This window comes from Acytostelium subglobosum, assembly GCF_000787575.1.
Source record: "Acytostelium subglobosum LB1 DNA, scaffold: scaffold6, whole genome shotgun sequence".
NCBI lineage: Eukaryota > Evosea > Eumycetozoa > Acytosteliales > Acytosteliaceae > Acytostelium > Acytostelium subglobosum.
In genome coordinates, this window is record NW_012236532.1 from 253,992 (window position 1) to 275,193 (window position 21,202).

General features: G+C 45.1%; 8 protein-coding genes across 8 annotated transcripts; 4 read left to right on the forward strand and 4 right to left on the reverse strand.

Annotated features, from left to right (window-relative positions):
* Positions 1 to 18: 18 nt before the first annotated feature.
* On the reverse strand, positions 19 to 367 carry SAMD00019534_034200 (hypothetical protein; the record flags this gene model as incomplete). The annotated part of the gene is made up of 3 exons (XM_012904312.1): positions 19 to 115; positions 194 to 293; positions 361 to 367. 3 exons carry the CDS (start codon positions 365 to 367, stop codon positions 19 to 21), a joined length of 204 nt encoding a protein of 67 aa, XP_012759766.1.
* Positions 368 to 1,457: 1,090 nt separating this feature from the next.
* On the forward strand, positions 1,458 to 2,144 carry SAMD00019534_034210 (hypothetical protein; the record flags this gene model as incomplete). Its single annotated transcript, XM_012904313.1, has 1 exon — positions 1,458 to 2,144. One exon carries the CDS (start codon positions 1,458 to 1,460, stop codon positions 2,142 to 2,144), a length of 687 nt encoding a protein of 228 aa, XP_012759767.1.
* Positions 2,145 to 3,872: 1,728 nt separating this feature from the next.
* On the forward strand, positions 3,873 to 8,184 carry SAMD00019534_034220 (hypothetical protein; the record flags this gene model as incomplete). Its single annotated transcript, XM_012904314.1, has 3 exons — positions 3,873 to 3,981; positions 4,065 to 4,217; positions 4,307 to 8,184. The coding sequence occupies 3 exons, from the start codon at positions 3,873 to 3,875 to the stop codon at positions 8,182 to 8,184; spliced, it is 4,140 nt and encodes a 1,379-aa protein (XP_012759768.1).
* Positions 8,185 to 8,818: 634 nt separating this feature from the next.
* On the forward strand, positions 8,819 to 10,739 carry SAMD00019534_034230 (hypothetical protein; the record flags this gene model as incomplete). Its single annotated transcript, XM_012904315.1, has 3 exons — positions 8,819 to 9,216; positions 9,303 to 9,463; positions 9,562 to 10,739. Coding segments are annotated over 3 exons (1,737 nt in total), but the record flags the coding sequence as incomplete, so codon positions are not given.
* A 544-nt stretch (positions 10,740 to 11,283) lies between these two features.
* On the reverse strand, positions 11,284 to 15,178 carry SAMD00019534_034240 (hypothetical protein; the record flags this gene model as incomplete). Its single annotated transcript, XM_012904316.1, has 7 exons — positions 11,284 to 11,460; positions 11,544 to 11,814; positions 11,888 to 12,558; positions 12,640 to 13,324; positions 13,390 to 13,718; positions 13,795 to 14,034; positions 14,276 to 15,178. 7 exons carry the CDS (start codon positions 15,176 to 15,178, stop codon positions 11,284 to 11,286), a joined length of 3,276 nt encoding a protein of 1,091 aa, XP_012759770.1.
* A 1,116-nt stretch (positions 15,179 to 16,294) lies between these two features.
* Positions 16,295 to 17,641, reverse strand: SAMD00019534_034250 (hypothetical protein; the record flags this gene model as incomplete). Its single annotated transcript, XM_012904317.1, has 5 exons — positions 16,295 to 16,414; positions 16,504 to 16,668; positions 16,738 to 17,247; positions 17,322 to 17,474; positions 17,576 to 17,641. 5 exons carry the CDS (start codon positions 17,639 to 17,641, stop codon positions 16,295 to 16,297), a joined length of 1,014 nt encoding a protein of 337 aa, XP_012759771.1.
* Positions 17,642 to 18,314: 673 nt separating this feature from the next.
* Positions 18,315 to 19,473, reverse strand: SAMD00019534_034260 (hypothetical protein; the record flags this gene model as incomplete). The annotated part of the gene is made up of 2 exons (XM_012904318.1): positions 18,315 to 19,378; positions 19,446 to 19,473. 2 exons carry the CDS (start codon positions 19,471 to 19,473, stop codon positions 18,315 to 18,317), a joined length of 1,092 nt encoding a protein of 363 aa, XP_012759772.1.
* Positions 19,474 to 19,757: 284 nt separating this feature from the next.
* SAMD00019534_034270 (hypothetical protein) lies at positions 19,758 to 21,078 on the forward strand (the record flags this gene model as incomplete). The annotated part of the gene is made up of 2 exons (XM_012904319.1): positions 19,758 to 20,433; positions 20,498 to 21,078. Coding segments are annotated over 2 exons (1,257 nt in total), but the record flags the coding sequence as incomplete, so codon positions are not given.
* Positions 21,079 to 21,202: the final 124 nt, after the last annotated feature.

The following is a 21,202-nucleotide window of genomic DNA, read 5'->3' on the forward strand; positions in this document are numbered from 1 at the left end:
GAGGGGTCTAGATTGGTATTATTTCTTTGCTCTTGCAGCTGCTGCGGCATCTTCTTCCTCCTTCTTCTTCTTCTCTTCAAAAGCCTTCTGCTTCTCCAAGACTGCCATCCTGTCTCTGTATTATACATCATCATCATCATTATCATTAGTAACCAGGTTGTACATCAACCATTATCAACATTCAATAACAAACCTTTCCTGTCTATCGACAAAAGAACCCTCTTGTCCCTTCTTTGGACCCTTGGCAGCTCTAGCCTCAGATCTCTTCCTATCAATCTCTCTTTGATTTCCTCCTGTTTATGTTTGTTGTTGTGTTAGTATCACTCATTCAATCAATCAATCAATCATTCATATACATACTGGTCATTTTTATATAAATAGAATATCCTCCAATACAATGGGATTGTAGTCTGAAAAGACCTTATTAATTATTTATTTGTTTACAAATAGAGTGCTGTTGTAGAATGTGATGTGATTGATTGATTGAATGAAGAGGCAGACATGTGAAGGGAGCTCCCCACACATCCAACAATCAAGAAAAAACAAGGACTTTGACACTTGAACACCTAGTTTCCAACACAACACTTCCAAATGCTTGTATGTTATATTAATACAACATAGAGATAATATATATATTTATGCATATTATGGAGACACTACCAATATTGGTAATAAGAAGGATAGTACAATTCCTTGGTGATAATTCAGATATTGTCTGTTTATCATTGACTTGCAAAGAGTTGTTTGAAAAGAGATATGCAATCATACATACAATACTAAACTATAAACATAAAAGTAGAATACATGATTGTTATCTACAACAACAATCTATTATAATATCTAGTTTATTACCATCTTTTAAAGATGTTATACAACCATTATTATTGGAATTGGATAATAATAACAAACATAGACAATACTTTAATTATCGTACAACATTGAATAATGATAATAGTATTATACCTGAAGGTACAACAAAGATATTGTATACTGTGCAGTATACTACAAATTATACAAAGGAGCATGTCAAAAGTCTGCCCGAGGGCACACTTAAGGCGATCTACGCCTTAGGTGATAGTCTATGGGTGGCGCCCTCTCGACTTCCACGCTCTCTCACATCGTTGACGATGAACTATCATTACAATATGCCCTATCGTAATGGTCCACCATGTCTACGGAGTCTAAAGTTTGGTTATTCATTTGATCGGATTCTTCGGCCTGGGGACCTACCAACGTCCCTAACCAAGCTTGTGTTTGGCGGAGCGTTCAATACGAGATTTCAACCCGGTTCCTTGCCACCATCACTCATAACACTGCGTCTTGTCTCATACGTACATGAAATACCACCCAATATCTTGCCACAATCTTTGAGGACACTTGACACTGGATACGCATTCTCCAAACCATTCGTTCAAGGAGCCTTGCCCTCCTTCTTGACCCATCTCACTCTTGGAGGCATGTATATACCTGAATTCCTTCCAAACATACTGCCCTCTGGTCTACAGAGACTTGAGATCACCAAGTCAACATTGGAGCCAATGGATACCACCAATATCCCAGAACATACTATCTTGGTCATCACAATGAGATTGGAAAGGTGTCGTCTGGACAATGCAAGACAACTTATTCTGCCACCAACACTTGTCAAACTTACACTCTTTGATAGTAAGGTCATTACACCCTTGAATACTGGCATACTTCCTCCAACCTTGATGGCCTTGGAAATTGGGTATGGCTTCAAACATAAGTTTGGTAAGGACACACTTCCACCATCACTCACCGAACTACTCGTGCATGAGACCTACCCACATGGTCTTGAACATGCTCCAAGCTCACTGAAATACATTGGCATTGACAGGCAAGTGTATGCCAATCCTACATATCCTTGGTGTCCAAGTACATTGTTCAACAAAGCGCTAAAGAGTGATCAGAAGGATAAATCTCTGTGGTTGCCATTCCATCCAAACATCCACACCTATCACATCTATCCATTCAATGGTCGCGATGTTACACCTCCAAGAGTAACTCAAGAAAGGATCATTCTGCGAGTGCTTGATCAAAAGGGTACACTGCTGCTATCTGACAAGTTTGTTGGAATGCTCATTCCAACACAAGACATCAACTTCACTCACACTAAGAATTAGAATGAATTCTTTGCTTTGTTGCGATGTAGGTCAAACAATGAAGCAAGTCAAGGCCTCAGTTGGCAGTATAATTAGATTTATAAAGTAGATTTACAATCGATTATTGGATGGGATGGATGTTGGACCGAATGACGCGCATCTGGCCATCACCCCGTCAACAATTCAAATAATAATATTATTAATCACGAGAAAATATTGATTTGGTGTGGTGTTTGATGGGCTTTTTGGGGGCCTGATGGGGTCCGTTGGGCCTCAAGAATTATCCAATTCAAAAGTCATATCTTAGTGTTGTTGCATTGATACTCTCTAACTTTCCAACACTTCCCTTCTACCTCTGACTGACATTCTTACTTACCATCTTTGATTTTAGTAACAGTTACTTATCATTCAATCGTTCATTCATACATACATACATTTCATTGTATAACATCAACTTACACCTCGACGTCCAATCAATCAATCAAGATTGTGTGTTCTTAGTGATTAGATAATCAACTTCGAACGGACCAGAGACAGACATCTACTCGTGGAGTTTGATTCGTAGAGAGTAAGTCATTATATTTGGATTATCTGTATGCATCGCCAATGCATCTCCTATTATTACAACCTATACTTTGGCCATCAATCAATCAACTCAATCCATCCATCACCCAAGATTGATTGATTGTTTGGACTTGAGAGGGAGTGTGTTTATGTGGAGATCTAACAAACGCGAACAGACAAACATATTGACATCTAAGAAGTCAATAACACACCACACTACACATAACACGATACTGTATCAGTTATCTCCACAAATCAACCTACACACTCTCCTCAACACTCACTCAATCAATCAATCAATCAGTGTGTTTGTTTTATAAATGGATGGACACACACACTCACACATATATAGGATGTCAATGGTATTGGCATGGCCTGGCAGTGTCAATGTCCATCACTTCTCGTTGATGTCGGAACACCAAATTTAATACCAACTCTAGAGTGTTGTGTGTGTGTGTGTGTTTTACTCTGATGATGTGTTCCTCATCACACTCGTTCATTCACACTCAATCAATCAATCAATCAAACAAACACAACTTCCACCCACTACGACCACTACCACCATCCAAACAAACACACATCCTATCCTAAGACAGCCCCTGCCCGTCGCGCCAAAGGCTACATACAGTATCCATCAAAGTGGTCATTACCCAACAGCACCAGCACAATTATCCTATAATTATCAACCAAACAGCTCCGCCGCTTTATCACTATCCACCATCATTCATTCATCAATCCAAATCCAAATCAATCCACAGCACAAGCACAACGTACTGCGTTCTGATTTATCAAGTTACTTCTTAGTAGTTTTGTCATATATCTCTCTATCCATCCATCCATCCATCTCAATCAATCAATCAATCAGACGGCATCCATCTCAGCAGTAGCAGCTACTACTTTTAGCAACTATTCTATCCCTGTCCATCAGTCCATCAATCCATCCAATCAATCCAATCAATCAATCAAACAATCCATTCCATTTTGGATACTTTAACTGTTCCTGCTTGGACTGAACAACCTTTACTAATCTTTCCCGATCTCCACTTCCATCATCATCATCCATCTTTCCAACACTTTCAGTAATAATACATACCTTAGAGAGAACTATACTCTATCAATCATTGTATACAACAACACCAAACAACCAACCAATCAACCAACCAACTTCATATACATACATATACAATGACAACAGTCAAGACTGGACAAGAGGCACTTCTGCTTTGGGCTCAGATCAGAACTAATGGATACCCAGGCGTCAAAGTCCAGAACTTCACTGACAGCTGGGGAGATGGTATGTCCAAATATGTTTGATTGGTTGATTGAATGAGTGATTGAATGATACTGACCAAGTGCCCTTTGTACGTCCATCAATAGGTTTGGCATTCTGTGCCCTCATCCACTCTTATGAAGGCGACAAGGTGTTCAAGTTTGAAGAACTAAGTGCCAAGAATGTCAAGAGTAACCTTGACCTGGCATTCAACACTGCCACTGAGCTTGGTGTTCCAGACTTGCTCGACTCTGAGTATTGTAAGTACAACACATGGACAACCAGTCCAAGATGAGGCCGAAGCATGCATCAATCATACTGACTGACCATCAATCAAATGATGTAATAGTGATGATCCCAGGTGGACTTGATAGAAGAAGTATCATGACTTACATGTCTGAACTGTATCATTACTTCAAGAAGAAGTATACTATCTCACCAGAGACACCTTATGAGAAGAGAGGCATTAGTGTTAGCATTCAAGATCTTAGCAGTGAGCAACTGACTGAGATGTTGATGAAGGAGCGTGAGAAGAAGGGCATCAAGGGCCCAATGAGCCCCAACACCGGCTCACCCAAGCCCGCACACAAGTCCAACAAGCCACAACTCGACCCAACCCTCAAGGCCAAGCGTGCCGAGGAGGAGAAGCAACGCGCTGAGCGTCGTCGCCAGATCGAGGAGGAGGCACGCCACGCCCGTCGTCTCGAGCTCGAGGAGGAGGAGCGCAAGAAGGAAGAGATCTCCAAGTTCAGAAAGGAGCAGTCGGGCATCCCCGCCACCGGCAGCGACAACAAGAAGGAGCTAAAGAACAAGATCAAGGAGATGGAGGAGCTGGAGAAGAAGCGTCTGCAGGAGGAGGAGGAAGCTCGCGAGAAGAGACGTCAGGAGCGTGCCAACCGCGCCTCCCGCCAGGTACTCTCGAGCGAGATTGCCAAGTTCAACGGCAGCAACAACAATATAGAGTCTTCAGAGTCTGTGGATCAGGCCAAGCAGGAGCGTGACAACAACTCTGCGCGCACTGTGGTCGAGGAGCAACACAAGCATGAGGAGCAGCAAGAGGAGCGTGCCCCAGCCACCCCAGTCAAGAGGGAGTCTTCGGCCAACGACCTCAAGCGCAAAATAAAGGAGATGGAGGAGCAAGAGAAGAAGCGTCTGCAAGAAGAAGAGGAGGCTCGCGAGAAGAAGCGTCAAGAGCGTGCCAACCGCGCCTCCCGCCAAGTACTCTCAAGCGAGATTGCCAAGTTCAACGGCGGTGCTGCCGCTGAGGCCACACCCTCCACACCAACTCGCGACCGCTCAGAGAGCGTCGACACCAACAACAGCACGCCATCAAAGTCCAACGAGCTAAAGAACAAGATCAAGGAGATGGAGGAGCAGGAGAAGAAGCGTCTGCAAGAGGAAGAGGAGGCTCGCGAGAAGAAGCGCCAGGAGCGTGCCAACCGTGCCTCCCGCCAGGTGCTCTCCGAGGAGATCGCCAAGTTCAACAGCGGCGCCGCCCCTGCCGCCGTCGCCGCCGAGACCACGCCAACACGCGAGGTCCTACGCACATCCTCAAGCAGCGATCTGGCCAAGAAACGCATCAAAGAGATGGAGGAGCTCAGAGAGCGACAGCAACAAGAGGAGGAGGAGGCTCGCGAGAGAAAGAGACAGGAGGCCCAGAAGCGTGTCTCCCGCCATCACCTCGCCGATGACATTTCCAAGTTCAACAATGGTGACGAGGCCTCTACCACCTCGACCCGCTCCCGCTCAGACAGCCTCGACAGCAACAGTTCAGTTACATCCGCCTCGTCCACACCCGTCCCCGTTGCCAATGGCAACGGTGATCTGGCCAAGAAGCGCATCAAGGAGATGGAGGAGCTGAGGCTGAGACAGCAACAAGAGGAGGAGGAAGCTCGCGAGAGAAAGAGACAGGAGAGCCAGAAGCGCGTCTCAAGATCCCTTCTTGCTGAGGACATTGCCAAGTTCAACAGCGGCAATGTCGAGTCGACCATCACAACTCGTGAGCGCTCAGAGAGCATCGATAGCAACCACTCGGCTGCATCATCAAGCAGCAGCGACCTGGCCAAGAAGCGTATTAAGGAGATGGAGGAGCTCAGAGAGCGTCAGCAACAAGAGGAGGAAGAGGCTCGCGAGAGGAAGAGACAGGAGAGCCAGAAGCGCGTCTCCAGATCCCTGCTGGCCGAGGACATTGCCAAGTTCAACAGCGGCTACGTCGAGCCGGTCGCCACCCGCGAGCGCTCAGACAGCGTCGACAGCAACCACTCGGCTGCTTCATCAAGCAGCGACCTGGCCAAGAAGCGCATCAAGGACATGGAGGAGCTGAGACTGAGACAACAGCAAGAGGAGGAAGAGGCTCGCGAGAGAAAGAGACAGGAGAGCCAGAAGCGCGTCTCAAGATCTTTGTTGGCCGAGGACATTGCCAAGTTCAACAGCGGACATGTCGAGCCCACCCCTGCCGCCGTCGACAAGACTCCAGCCGTGCTCAGCAACAGTGACGTCGCCAAGAAGCGCATCAAGGACATGGAAGAGATGAGACAGCGTCAGCAACAGGAAGAGGAGGAGGCACGCGAGAGGAAGAGACAAGAGGCCTCAAAGCGCGTCTCGCGTCAGATCCTCGCCGAGGACATTGCCAAGTTCAACGGTGGCGAGCCAACCGTTGTCAACCGCTCCCTATCCGAGAGCACCGAGTCTGAGAAGCCAGCCTTGTTGCGCACTGGAAGCAGCAGCGACCTGGCCAAGAAGCGCATCAAGGACATGGAGGAGATGAGACAGCGTCAGCAACAAGAGGAGGAGGAGGCTCGCGAGAGAAAGAGACAGGACGCATCAAAGCGTGTCTCCCGCCAGATCCTCGCCGAGGACATTGCCAAGTTCAACAGTGGCTACGTCGAGCCCACCCCAGCCGCCGCCGCAGTCGACAAGACCCAATCGGCACTCAGCAACAGCAGCAGCGACCTTGCCAAGAAGCGCATCAAGGACATGGAAGAGATGCAGCAGCGCCAGCAACAAGAGGAGGAAGAGGCCCGCGAGAGAAAGAGACAAGAGAGCCAGAAGCGAGTCTCAAGATCCCTGCTTGCCGAGGATATTGCCAAGTTCAACAGCGGCTACGTCGAGCCAGCCGTCACCACCCGCGAGCGCTCAGACAGCCGCACCGAGCAAGAGATCAGAGAGGCCCGCGAGAGGAAGGAGGAGGAGCGTCTGATCGAGCGTGAGCGTGAGCTGGAGAAGGAGCGTGAGCTCAAGCAGAAGATCAGAGAAGACAGAGAACGCCAAGAACGCGAGGAACGTGAGCGTGAGGCTACCCGCCTGGATCGCGAGCGCCAAGACAAGGCCGATACCGAGTCCGCCGCCAAGAGAGAGCGCGCCCAGCGCCAGGAGGAGCTCGAGCGCATGGAGGCCGAGCGCGAACGCGAGAGAGAGCTACGCAGAAAGGAGCGCGAACAGAAGGAACAGGAGACCAGACAGAGGGAGGAGGAAAGAGAGAGGGAGAAGGAGATGCGCAGAATGGAGCGCGAACAGAAGGAGCAGGAAGCCAAGGACAAGGAGGAGCGCGACCGCGAGGAAAGAGAGCGCGAGAGAGAACAACGTCGCAAAGACCGCGAGCTCAAGGAGAAGGAGGACCGTGAGCGTGAGCAGCGCGACCGCGAAGAGCGTGAGCGTGAACGTGAGCAGCGCAGATTGGAACGCGAACAGAAGGAGAAGGCTGCCCGCGAGCAAGAAGAACGCGAACGTGAGGAAAGAGAGCGTGAGCGTGAGCAGCGCCGCAAGGATCGCGAGGCCAAGGAAAGAGAGGACCGCGAGAAGGAGCTGCGCGAGAAGGAGGAACGAGAGGAGGAGAGAAGAAAGCGTCGCGAACAAGCCGAGCGTGCCGCCGAGGAAGAGAGACTGAAGCTCGACGCCGATCGCGAGTCCAGAAAGAAGGAGCGCAGGGGTGTCGACTCCGCCGACGTCCTGTCGCCCGCCGTCTCTGTTGGCAGCCCAGCACTGAGCTCATCATCCGAGTCATCATCAACAACGTCCGACTATCTGGAGCAGCGCAGACGCGAGCGTGAGCAGCGCCGCCGTGAGCTGGAGGAGGAGGAGAAGCGCCTCGAAGCCGAGAGAAAGCGCAGAACCGAAGAGCGCCGTCTTGAGCGCGAGCGTAAGGATCGCGAGCTCGAGGAGGAAGCCAAGCGTCTGGAACAAGAAAGAGAAGAAAGAAGACGAAGAAGAGCCGCTGGCGTCGTGTAAACATCACCATCCATTCATCCATCCATCCATCCACCAACAATCCGCTTTCATCTTTCCATGATCACTTTGACCTGGCTATTGCCAGATGCGTGGTCTGGAGTTTCCAATCAATCACACCTCATTCAATTCATCACGAGGTTGGGCAAACTAGCAACATGTTCAACCAAACATTCACTCAATCAATCAAACCAAGTCCGTTGCCAACTTCAAACACAAACATTCAATATTATCATCATTCAATCAACTGTTTGTAATATATATAAATAAAGTGCCATTAATATATATCGACATGATCATTCATTCAAGGTGGGTTTAGACACGTGATGATAGACTTGGAATGCAAAGATCCAGATTGATTGTTTTGTGTGTTTTTTGATGAGGGCGAGTGTTTGTTCGGTTGGGAAACTACTGGAATGTATTGGAATCTTCCTTTGATCATTTCTATTCTTCAAATTTTTCATCAATTCCTATAGTTGTGATATCGGAGGAAGATTCATGTCATGCCATCCCATGTCTGTGGACTCAATCAACGACCCACCTACCTCGACGGGTCGACAGTTTCGATCATTCTAAACATAAAACGAACAATCAATCAATCACAATCATATTTATTTATTATTACAAATATATATAACAACACAACAGATCAGAAATGATGAGATCAACAACATTAGCAATTGCAGTTACACTGCTGATTGTTATGTTGTCGGTGGCCACAACAATCGATGGCAAAATGACATTGTCACAGATGCGCAAGAATCGTGGTAGTGGTCAACAACGTGTAGATGCTCAGGGACACCAGTTGTCTCAGTTGGAATACTTGAAGCAGACTCGTGCTGCCAACCCCATCACTCAGGTCAGATCGACTCCACAGCAATTCCAGGTCAACTCACTGCCAGGTCTTGACCCAAGCGTCAACATCACTCACTATGCTGGATACCTTAACGTTGATCAAGAGAACAACGGCAACCTATTCTTCTGGTTCATTCAAGCCAACGTCTCCAATCCAATGGACTATCCAGTCTTGATTTGGTAAGTGTCTGTCACGTGACATCTATGTGTGGTGATGAACACACTCCTGACTGACATTCGATCAATCAATCAATCAAATATAATAGGATTAATGGAGGTCCAGGATGTAGTTCAATGGATGGTTTGTTCATTGAGAATGGTCCATTCAGAGTTGTCTCAAACAATCAATCATCATCAGGTTACAATGTGAACATTAACCCATCATCATGGCACAATACCGCCAACATGCTTTACATTGATGAGCCTGGTAAGTGATCAATCAATCACCGGAACTATTCCAATCACTCTCAATCACAAGATCCACTTACACCAAGTCAATCAATCAATCATATAACGTAACTTTAGTTGGAACTGGATTCTCTTACGTCCTTAATGCAAATGGATATGTTAGAAATGATAACGACTTGGAGGTTGACTTCTACATGTTCTTGCAGGAGTTCTACAAGGTGTTTGTTGATTTCCACCCATTGCCTTTGTACATGTCTGGCGAGTCTTATGCCGGCCATTACATCCCCCACTATGCCAACTACGTGTTGCAGATGAACACTGCCATTGCCAACCAGTCGTTGACCAACTTCTCGATGATCAATCTCGCCGGTCTGGCCATTGGCAACGGATGGACTCATCCGGTCACCCAGTACGACTCGTACTCTAAGCAAGCCTACGGCATTGGCATCATCAGCCAGGACCAATACAACGCCTACAAGCCACTCGTGTCTGCCTGTCAGGCACAGATCAACAGAGGCATCTACAACTCGAACGAGTGTAACGACGTGCTCGGCCAGCTGTCCGACGACAGTGGTACCGCCAACACATCGCAGGTCAACGTCTATGACTATCGTTTGTACGAGTCAAACTCCTCCCCAGACTGGCCCCCAGGATGCGACGACGAGGCACTCTACCTCAGCGACAGCAAGGTTCGCCTTGCCATCCACGTCGACAATGCAACCTACTCGGCACCAACTGAATGGTCCGAGTGCAATGAGACCTCATCTCAGTTCCTGACCAACATTGATGAGTCCTCACTCCACCTCTTCCCCTACCTCTTGGCCAACCTCAGAGTGTTGGTCTACAACGGACAGTTCGATATCATCTGCAACCACGTTGGCACTCAAGAGTACCTCAGCGCCATGCAATGGAATGGAGCAGCACAGTGGGCCAACCAGGAGCGTTCAATGTGGTTCGCCGAGAAGGACGGCAGTCTCCAGACTGCTGGATACTTCAAGGGACCCGTCCAGAACCTGACATTCATGCTCGTGTTGGGAGGCTCGCACATGGTGCCCATGGATGAGCCAGAGTTCTCCTTTGAGATGATCAGCAAGTTCGTCACTAACGTGGCCTACAACAGTTTGTTGCAGTCCAATGGTACCATCCCAAGGACCCAGAAGATCATCACATCACCAATAACCGAGACTGCTTGGATTCTGATCGTTGTCAGTGGTTTCATTGCCGGTCTCATCATTGGAGTTGTCGCTGTCGTCCTTTACGTCAGATCAAAAGAGAGCTACACCTACACCAGGATCTAATCTCTGTTTAATTAATTAAAACATTACAATCAAACAACTCCGGCCATTGGAGGTTGCCTCGAACTTTTGATTAATTGTTTCTCCAAAGTTCAAAACTGGTCCCAGTGGGACTTTCCATGGCAAGTTTGGGTAGTTTCCTACCCTTCCCGATACAGGCACCCTCAAGGTTATCGCGATTATGGGAATTAATTTTTGATGTATTTAATTCTAATGCCTACAATTCTCTGATTTATTTAATTATTATTATTAATAATAAAATATAATCTTCTAGTTACAGGAGATATCTACGAATTTATTCGGTCCAACTCGGATAATTCTCATAAGATTATAATTGATATGTGATTTGTGACACAAAAAGGATGCCAATTATTGTCAATTAGATATGGAAGAAGTTCAGTATCAAATTGATAATAATTACAATCATTGGACAAATGGCCCCTTATCCAAGACAACGATTATCGCGTAGCCAGAAAAGAATAATAGGCATATCAACTCGACTCCCCATGTGTGATTTGCGCTTACTCCAGTCCATTCACAATGTTTACCATTCGAGCTTAAGCTCTTGGACATTGCTGGACAATTTATCAAACAATTCCCTTGAATCTTCAATCTTCTTTGAGTGCTCCTTGAGTAGAATCTGGATCTTTCCTTGATCTTCAGATGGGATTGGTTCTTTTGAGTAATGGACCTGTGGCTTGCCCTTGACATGTTGCTCAAACTATTATTATTATAGTTAAGTGAATGGAAGTGTGAGTATCTTATTATTATGTTTGAATAATGGGGACTGGTTGAGTAACTTACATAGCTAAGCTTCTCTTTGTAAATATGAATTTTGTTGGCGATAGTTTGTAGCTCAGTCCTGAGCTCCTTCTCTTGGATAGATAGTGGCATGTCCTTGTTGCATGACATTGCCAAGTCGATAATGCGATCATTGTACTCTTCCTGTACTTTCCATGCTGTCGTCACCTTTTCCCTCAATTGATTCTGTTTACTACGAATGTCCACAATATTAGTTCTCAACTCCATCAATGTGCTCTGTTGTTCCTTTGTAATTGTTGTGAGTGATTTCAATCTTGAAGTTTGATGGTTCCATTGATGGATGACAAGTTAGTATGTTTGATTGATTGATTGATGGACATTCATACCTTGACTCGACAGTAGACTCCAATGTGTGCAGTGCCACGAGATACTTGTATTGATAGTCCTTGATCTGAGCGATGAATGCCAAAGTGTCAACGAGTGATAGGTTGGCTGGCACTTGTAACTTGGGTATGGGACTGGGGAACTTCCTCAATTGCTCTTTCAGAGGTGATGTAAGAAGCTGGTTGGCATCAGCTGATGAATCGACATCTTGATCATTTGGAAGTATTGGACTATGTGACAAACCATCCAGGTCAAAGATTATTGGACCAGACTGCTTCCTGTTGGACAGGGCAATGAGATATGAGCCAACTCTGATGTTGCTCAGTACACCAAGGCATATGACAGGCGCTGGCTCCGTCGCAGAACCCGATGTAGATGACACTGGGTTGGTCTCAATGACATTGACGATTATTGATGATGAACTATGTTGTTGTTGTTGTTCGGACTTGATGTTGTTGATTGATTTGAATAATGGCGTCAACCAAGGGAATTGAACGCATTGTACTCCATTGTTATGATAGAGGTAGACAGAGTCGGTCAAAGGGTCATTGATCATTGACGGGTATGTGAATGAAGTATAGTGTTTGGTTTGTTTCGGTGGTTGTTGATATCGTTGTGGAATGCTTGTGTCCAAGATCTCATAAGTGATCAAGTCCATGTACCTGCATGTGTCCTTTAGGAGTAATGTGTATGAGTATGAGTATATGATCGTCGACGGTACACTGATGATCAGACCAGGGTACGGGATACATACTTGGTCGAACTTTGATGGACGGGACTTGTTGTTGGCCCACAGAGGGATGGTGTCTTGACAGGATAGTGTGACAACTACTTGACCATTGGTATGTAGGATTAACAGAGTGAATGGTGTGATCATTAGTTGATCATCACAGTTGTTGGAGACCAGATGTGCCACACGTGGATGGTTTGAATGAATTGAGTATGATTGCACATCCTTTAGACGCTCGTAGACCAGTGGTCCTTGCAAGGCGACCTGCATCTGTGCCAGATTGTTCGTTTGCTTATATCGCATCCACTTGGTCGAGTTGTCAAAGTTGAGCGAGTTGACATTCATGCTGCCCGCCAGCCACTTGAGTTGGGCATCGCAGTAGTTGGTCAATGATGTGTTCTTCTGTTTGATTGACTGTTCGCGCTGTCTAACAACACTGGCCTGTAGATCACTGTAAAGAGACGAGTCGATCAGACATCCATTTGGGATGACTGGACACAGACAGTACACGTCGCCTGTCGCACTTATAACAAAGATACTGAATCTGGTCCAAAGGTTAACAGCTGGTCCAAAGCAGAATGATCTGAATGTGCAAGAACCAATCGGTTTTGTCTCGCCCTTTGAGTTAATCTGAGTCATCGATGTCAACAGCAACGACTGCTCATACTCGCTCTCATCATTCGAGTTAATGTTCTGTATGTTGTATATCCTGTTTGAACGAGTTAGTCGTCATCATCATATGTGACTGATTGATTGATTGACCAACAAACATACTTTATCTCACCAGTGGAGTGTAGGATCACTAGATGAGCACTGCTTAATGGATGCCAATCAGCTTGTTGGATGAAGTTGGAGAGGTGGGAGACAGAGAGTACGTCGGGTTGCAGTTGTAGCAGGTCGCACTTTATAGGTGGATACTCCTTGGTCTTGATATCAGGATAATGACGAACAGTACTCTCATCCTGTGTCACAAAGAATGAGCTTCTCAACGATGGATTCAAGTCTACTACCATCCAATTGATGTTGCCAACCAAACACAAATACCTGTCATTATCATTCAACTTTATCTGATATACATCAAAGTCTATCTTGAGTGATAGTTCCTATGATCGATGGGGAGATAGAGTGTTAGTTCAGTCTCGTTCATTCATACGTTCATTCATTGAAACATTCACTTACTTGTACATGTACTGTCTGTATCTTATCGACATCGGATTCAATCCTTATCACATAGAGATGTCTGGTTAATGGTGAGAGATAGTATATCTCAAGGTATTGATTACTAATAGCAATCAAGTTCTTTGGTTTGAAACATGTATCTGATGTTGATTGTTGTTGTTGCTGAAGTTGTTGTTGTTGTTGTTGTTTCAAGAACACGGGATTAGAAGATAATAATGATATTATCTCCCTTAACTTCATCTTGTATATTATGTTGTTGTAGGTATATAAGTACGTATAAGTTGATGTAACTGAGGGAGTTAAACAATGAGCTTAGAGCGACTTACTTGTTTGTGATCTTCAAGTTGTGTGTCATTTTTTTGATCTGGAGTTATTCTTTCAAGTTGATGAACATGTCATAGTTATAATAGTAGTAGGGTAAAGGGTTTATTTACAACAGGAATATGATAAGTGTCACACCTAGCAACACAAAGAAACATACTAAGCAGAGAAACACAGGGAAGTTGTCTACTCTACGGGGCGGTCTTTCCTCTACTAGTTCCTCTTCGGCACCATTGGCACCAACCTCGGGTATGATATCCACCTCGACCATTGGCACCTCACCAATCTGGGCCTCGGCCTGAGACGATGCCACTGTCAGCGATGTATGATGTGATGGATTTGAGATTGAGGAAGATGTTGTTGTTGTCGATGTTGCCCTGGCAAATCTCTGAGCATCATCGTCCAATGCCACGCGGTCAAAGTTCTCCGTTACTGATCGATTGAATATTGACTTCTTCTCAAGCATTGGATCATAAGGTTGGAAGAAAGGCAGTTCAGATGATGAATTGTTAATTGGTCTTGTCGAGAAATGTTGAGGTTGTTTATCCAATGAAACAATCTCATTGTTGTTGTTCATTGTGCCAATGTCGAATGTATTAGCCAATAATGAGGATGATATGGATGATTGACCAATGGCATTGTCAGCAGTTGATGTTGTGGAGATTGTTGGAGCGTATGAGGAGGACATTGATTCTTGAGATTGAGCATCACTCATCTGGGAGGAGGACTCGAACAAATCGCTTGCGAATCCATCTTCCTCGGTGGCAGTGTGGCTCGAAGAGGACTCCCTCTTGACCTCCTCTGGCGACTCGCCCATCCTCATTGAATCATCTATACTAATATCGCTTTGGACACTATTCTTGCTGCTGACCAGAACAATCTCCTTTGATGCATGTGATTTCTTTCTGGCCAACTCTGACAACTTCTTTGCAAACATTGTCGTTGCCTTCTTCTTTGTTGGTTCTGGCATTGGTGGAGGAGGTATAATAGATTGTTGTAATGCCATTGCTGGACCTGCCCTAGAGTTGGCAGAGTGATGTTCATCCAATTCGTCATGTGCCATGGCTTTCTATCTTGTCTGTCTTTCAATTCTATTTACAAATCATAGACTATATCAATTGATTACAATAATAAATAATGTATATAATATATATATATAAATGGAATAAATAAATAATATATAATTTTATAATTAATAAGTTAATGTGTATGAATAAAGAAATAGGACATAAGTGTAAAGAGGTATATGAATAGTATAAAGATATTGAATAGGCTTAGGAATAGAAGTACGCTTGACATTGTTTGTTTGTTTGTTTGTCAGGAGCGAACGAGAGAGTGAGTGAGGCCAAGGGAGTGGCTGGGGGAATAGAAGGAGAGTCCTGGAACACCTTTCACGTGAGGGAGGAAGTCGAGTAGTACTAGTAAAGTATGTATGACAAAGGAGGGGGTTGAGGCTTGTAATAGAACTTGTAGATCGTCCAAAGTGTATATCTATAAGTATGTATGTGTGTGTGTGTGTGTTTGTGTAGTGAGCTCGAATAGATCCAGACTATGAATATATATAGTTAAAGAGAAAGAAAGAACCTTTAGAAACCTTGTGGCAGGTAAAGTAATGTAAAGTAGAGGTGTGTTAGTGGAGAGAGAGAGAGGTTGCTGCTGGCTGCTGTTGTTAATTAATGTAATGTGTTTGTACAAAAGATCAATGTGAACTTATAAGTGTGATAGGTATGGGGTGTCGTTGTTTAATTGGAAGCACATGTGTGTGTTTAGAGGTGAAGGTGGTGGGTGATGAATGACATTCATTCGTTTCAACAACAGACCCACACACACATACATAACAACAAAAGGAAGGGGTTTGTTCTATGAATACAGTTGTGTCAGTAATAGATGTGTCTAAAGGGTATGTTTATTACATTGGAATTCATTGCCTTCTGGTCAAGTCAGACTTAATGGATTGGATTGTTTGATTGATTGATTGATGGATGGATGGTTTGTTAGTTGGATGGATGATGCAAAATGAGTTTGAGTAGGTTGGATGAGTTGGAGTTAAGTTGGAAGTAAGAAAGAAAGGAAGAGGAGATCCTGCTGCTGCTGCTGCTTCTGGGGGTCGTTGTATCATAAATGCCAGTGCACTGTTGTTGTTTGTTGATGTTGATGTGTTGCTGTATGAGGAGTATGTTTACATGTCATCCTCATTGACATTATCGAATAAATATGATGCTGTCATTTGCTCGTCTTTGTCACAGGCAAAGTATGCCTCAATCACAACACGCTTGTTCATGCCTGTAATCTGTATCAGCTATTGAATGATTGATTAATTGGTCGATGTTATTAGTACAAATGTCAGTCTGGACAACTGGTGTGATTGCCATTGGCCTCATGACTTACTCTCTCGATTGCCTCACGTTCCTGTGGAGTGATCTGGATCTGAACCATCTGTTGTGGATCCTGGAACAGTCTAAGGAAGTCCTGTGGATGCTCTGTGATCTGTCTGACCAATCCTGGATTGGTCTGGGTGAGCTGCTGTAGCAATTCTTGAATGACATTTGGATCCTAAACGTAATGTAGTGTTAGTCTCATCATCATGATCAATCAATCACCTTTAGAGTAAGGTTCACTTACTCTCTGGATTTGCTCGCGAATCTGAGGGAACATTGGATGGTTGCGCAACTCGTCGAATATGTTGGCTTGACCTGGCTGACCTGGCTGACCTGGTGCTTGGCCTTGGACATCAGCATCCTGTGTATCGACCTCATCCTCGTCGTCATCCTGTTGCACTGGAGCAGAGCCAGCGGCAGGGAGTTGACCAGTGACCAGCAGCTCAACGGCGCGATCTGGGTTGTTGTAGGCGGCTCTGAGTGCACGTACACCTTCCTCTCTTGAGAATCCCATGTCCTCAATGTTCTTGAGAGTGGCCTCGTACTCTGGGCCGGTCACAAAGCTTGGATCACGTGGCTGTGGGGAGGTAACGGTCACTGGTGATGGAGCTGGTGCTGGAGTAGTGATTGGAGTTGTAGTGGCTGTTGGTGTTGGTGTTGGTTGGATTGGAGTAGTAGTTGGGGCTGCTGGAGTAGTAGCTGGTGGAGGGCTGGCAGCAGCGACTGAGCCAAGTGCTGGTGCATCTTCCTTTGGCTGTTGACACATGTGATCAAATAGGTGGGCTATGTTAGTATGACTCAATGATGCCATCAAACATTCATCATTACCTTCTTAACCATGCAGACAATGAATCCACTCTCAGTGATGTTGTACGAGGCTATGGTGTTGTCATTCTCTAGAATCTTGCCACTGTAAATCAATGTTTGCCATGATTGAAGATGCTTGTGATTCTCAGTGATCATATCTTTCAACTGTGATACCTGTTAACATTATTATTTGTTATTGTTAGTGATCTGTTTCTTCATAATAATCATATCTTTCATTCATTCATCATTCAATCAATCACTCAATCAATCTCTACCTTTTCCTCACCAGTGACCTCAAACTGGTAAACCTCCTTATTGACATTCTTAATTGTGACCTTCATTGTTATATCTATTTAATATATATGTATGTATGTATGTGTATGAATATATGATTTATGTAGTATGTTGTTGTTAAGTGACTGTCTGCCTCTTGATCTAATCCAACAAAGAAACACACATAAATTTAATTTATTGAGGGGTGTGTTGTTCACACAACTCTCAATCTACACACACACAACAAAAATTAAAGTTTATTAATTTAAATCATTATTGAAATTCACTGATTGTTATTCAAAGTGAATGATAATAATAACTAGTTATAATAGTATTGTTGTATAGTTATACAACAAACAATTAGAGTTGAATGGTCTTAGATATTATTTAATTGTGATCATGTAATTCGATTCCATTCAAAAAACATGTTTTTTGTATTATTGTCAATTGTCCCATAACTGTTGGAGTTTCCAAAAATATTAATGACTTATAATTCGTTGTTCATGATGACTAATGAGGTCTTCTTACAGCAATTCTAAACAAACAATTACCAAATGTCAAACCCGTTGAGACCTGTCTAATCCTTTTTGTTTTTTCCATAACTCAAAGAGATAAATGAAGAAGATACAGATAGAGCATGGAGAATTGATTAATGAACTTTAAATGTATTATGTAATATCATAGTGTGATGTTAATTTAATGATTGGATGAATGAAAGAAAGAAAGAATGAATGAAGTTGTCTATTGCTTGGCGGCGTTGATCTTCTCCATGACCTCGGCATGGTAGTTCTCTTGCTTCTTCTCCATACCCTCACCAACGACGTATCTGGCGAATGAGTTGACTTTGACATTGGTGTTCAAACCCTTGGAAACGCGCTCGATGGCCTCTTTGACGGTCTCGCCATCCTGTCCACTGATGAACTTTTGCTCGAGCAACACGACCTCGTCGTAGAGTGAGTTGGGGTGTCTCTTGTTCTTGACGGCCTCCTCCAACACCTCCTTGGGCACGCTCTCGATCGAGACGTATGACGGGCCGACTCCAACAATGTGCACGGCCAGGTCGTCGGCCAGCTGCTTGACGGCAGCCATGTCCGAGGGTTGTCCGTCGTACTCAATCTCAATGATCGAGCCCAGACGACCAAACTGACGGGTTCCGCTTGGGTCGTGGGCATAGCCAGAGACTATTGTGTTGGGCTTGCTGGCACCAATGCCGGCAGCACGACGCAGCTGAATGTTCTCGCGGAGCTTGGCAACGGTCTGGACTATCGCGTCCGACACGGTGGTGCTCTCGCATGGCAGCTTGCTGACTCTGTCCATGTCGAGTGCGGCAATAGTCTTGCCGAGCAGATCGGTGCTGCTGTTGCCAACGATCTGGCTGGTGATGCTCTTGGCCAGCTGGCGGAAGGTGTCGCCACGCGACACAAAGTCCGTCTCACTGTTCATCTCGAGAATGACGGCCTTGTTGTTGTCGACCAACACTGAGATCACACCCTCGACCACGACACGGTTCGAGAGCTTCGAGGCTGTAGCCTTGCCCTTCTCCAGCAGCCACTGGACGGCCTTCTCGATATCATTGCTGCTGGCTTCCAATGCCTTCTTGCAGTCTGATATTGGGGCAGAGGTGCGGCTTCTCAAGTCCATGATCAATTGTTTTGGTACCTTGGCAGGCTCAACCGTGCTGCTGTAGTTTCTGTATTGTATCTGTTGCTGCTGCTGTGTTGATCCAAACAACTGTAGTGTACTACGTGTGGCATTGAACCTAATGTATGTTGATGATGATGGCATTACAATTGATGTATTGCATCCTTCAATGTAAAGTAAGTATGATGTTTGAATGAATGAGTGATTGAGTGAGTGATTGAGTGTGCTTACTCTTGAGCAAGGACAATGATCTGATCATTCTTGATATGTTGTTTACTAATCAGTATTAGTATTAGTTTGTTGTTGTAGTCTATGTTATAAGAGATATTGAAATGATCAAACGTAATCAACATGAAGTCAGCCATCAGACTCGGTCGTTTTTCCTAACTTCGAAAATCAAATCGTGTGCTTCTAATATTCATTATCTCTCACTCATTCATAAGCTAGTAGGCAAAGATATATAAGATGCTTCAGAGACACTTGTTAGGCATTACTTCTCGCATTGGCAATGTGATGACATCCAATCCCATCGCCAGAAGGTCATTGGCTCAAATGGAATATCAATACTCCTCATCTCCAATGATACAAAGTATGAGCACTAGCATGTTGTTGATGAACACTCAAAAGAACAATAATATGGTGGGCAACGACAAGAGATCAATATTCTTTAGTAGTTACATTGCCAACAATACACAATATAAGATGGATAGTGAAGATGAGATATTCAGCGAAGTGAAGGAGAGCATCGCCTTTGAGAAGCTGGGCAACTACTCGGCGTCAAAGGCCGTATTGAACAGATCACGTGACATCGTCGAGAGACAACTTGGAAAGAAGCATCCCATCACTCTAAACGTACTCTTTCGTCTGATTGACGCAGAGATGGCCATTGGCGAGTTGGCACCCGCTCAGAAGCTGTGCCAGACAATCCTCGAGCGACTCGATCACAGCAACCCGGAAATGGACCGATACACATTCCCAAGTCTCAACAACCTGATCCTATGCTTCCAGTATCAAGGCGATTTACAGTCTGCTGTGGATACCGCTGACAAACTGGCAACATTGGCTGAGGCCAGATCAGACTGGACACTCATGATTGGCACTCTGCTCAACAAAGCCATCATCATGGCACTTCAATGCAACGATGATTGCAAACAAGTGTTTGATCAATGTGTCACATTGCTCAAGGATAAGAATATACCAACGACCAACATCCTATATGGTATGTGCATGTCCACTCAATCAATCAATCAGCTGACTGACTGACTGACCCCAACCCTCATCAGAGACTGTAAATGGAAACTACGCTAGCTACAGCCACTCAGTTGCTGATGACTCGGAAGCGGAGGAATTGTTCCAGACGGCACTGAAGTACGCCGAACAGAATAACAATCAACCAGAGCTGTCCAATATCCTCACCAACTATGCAGAGTTCCTTCTGAGCAGCGAGCAGTTTGATCGCGCTGAGAAGATGTGCGAGTTGGCATCGAACCAGGCCGAAAAGACATATGGCCGTGACAGCCCCAAGCTGGGAATGGTCATCTTCATCCTGGCCAGACTGTTCAACACCAAGGGCAATCATGCATGGGCCGAAGGCTACTTTAACAAGTGTATCCGTCTGTTTGAGGACTATCGCAATAGGACCATGCTGCAACAACGCGAGCAGAGCAACACTGTACAAGAGCAGACACCAAACGTGCAGCTTGGCAAGCGCGAGATCGAGATGAGGACCAACAAGGAGGTGGACATCGACTATGGCAGTGTGCTGTGGGAGTATGCCCAGATGCTGCGGTCCAGTGGACGTCTGAAGGAGGCTGTCAATTTGGAGGAACGTGCAAGGAAGTTGAACGCCATCGATGATGACTAGTCAAGTTAAGTAAAAGACTCAAGACAACATTGTTGTTATTCGATCGAAGGGAAAGGAAAGGAAAGGAAAGGGTTAGTTTATTAGGTTGGTTGGTTAGTTGAGTTGGATTGAGGATTAACCGGCT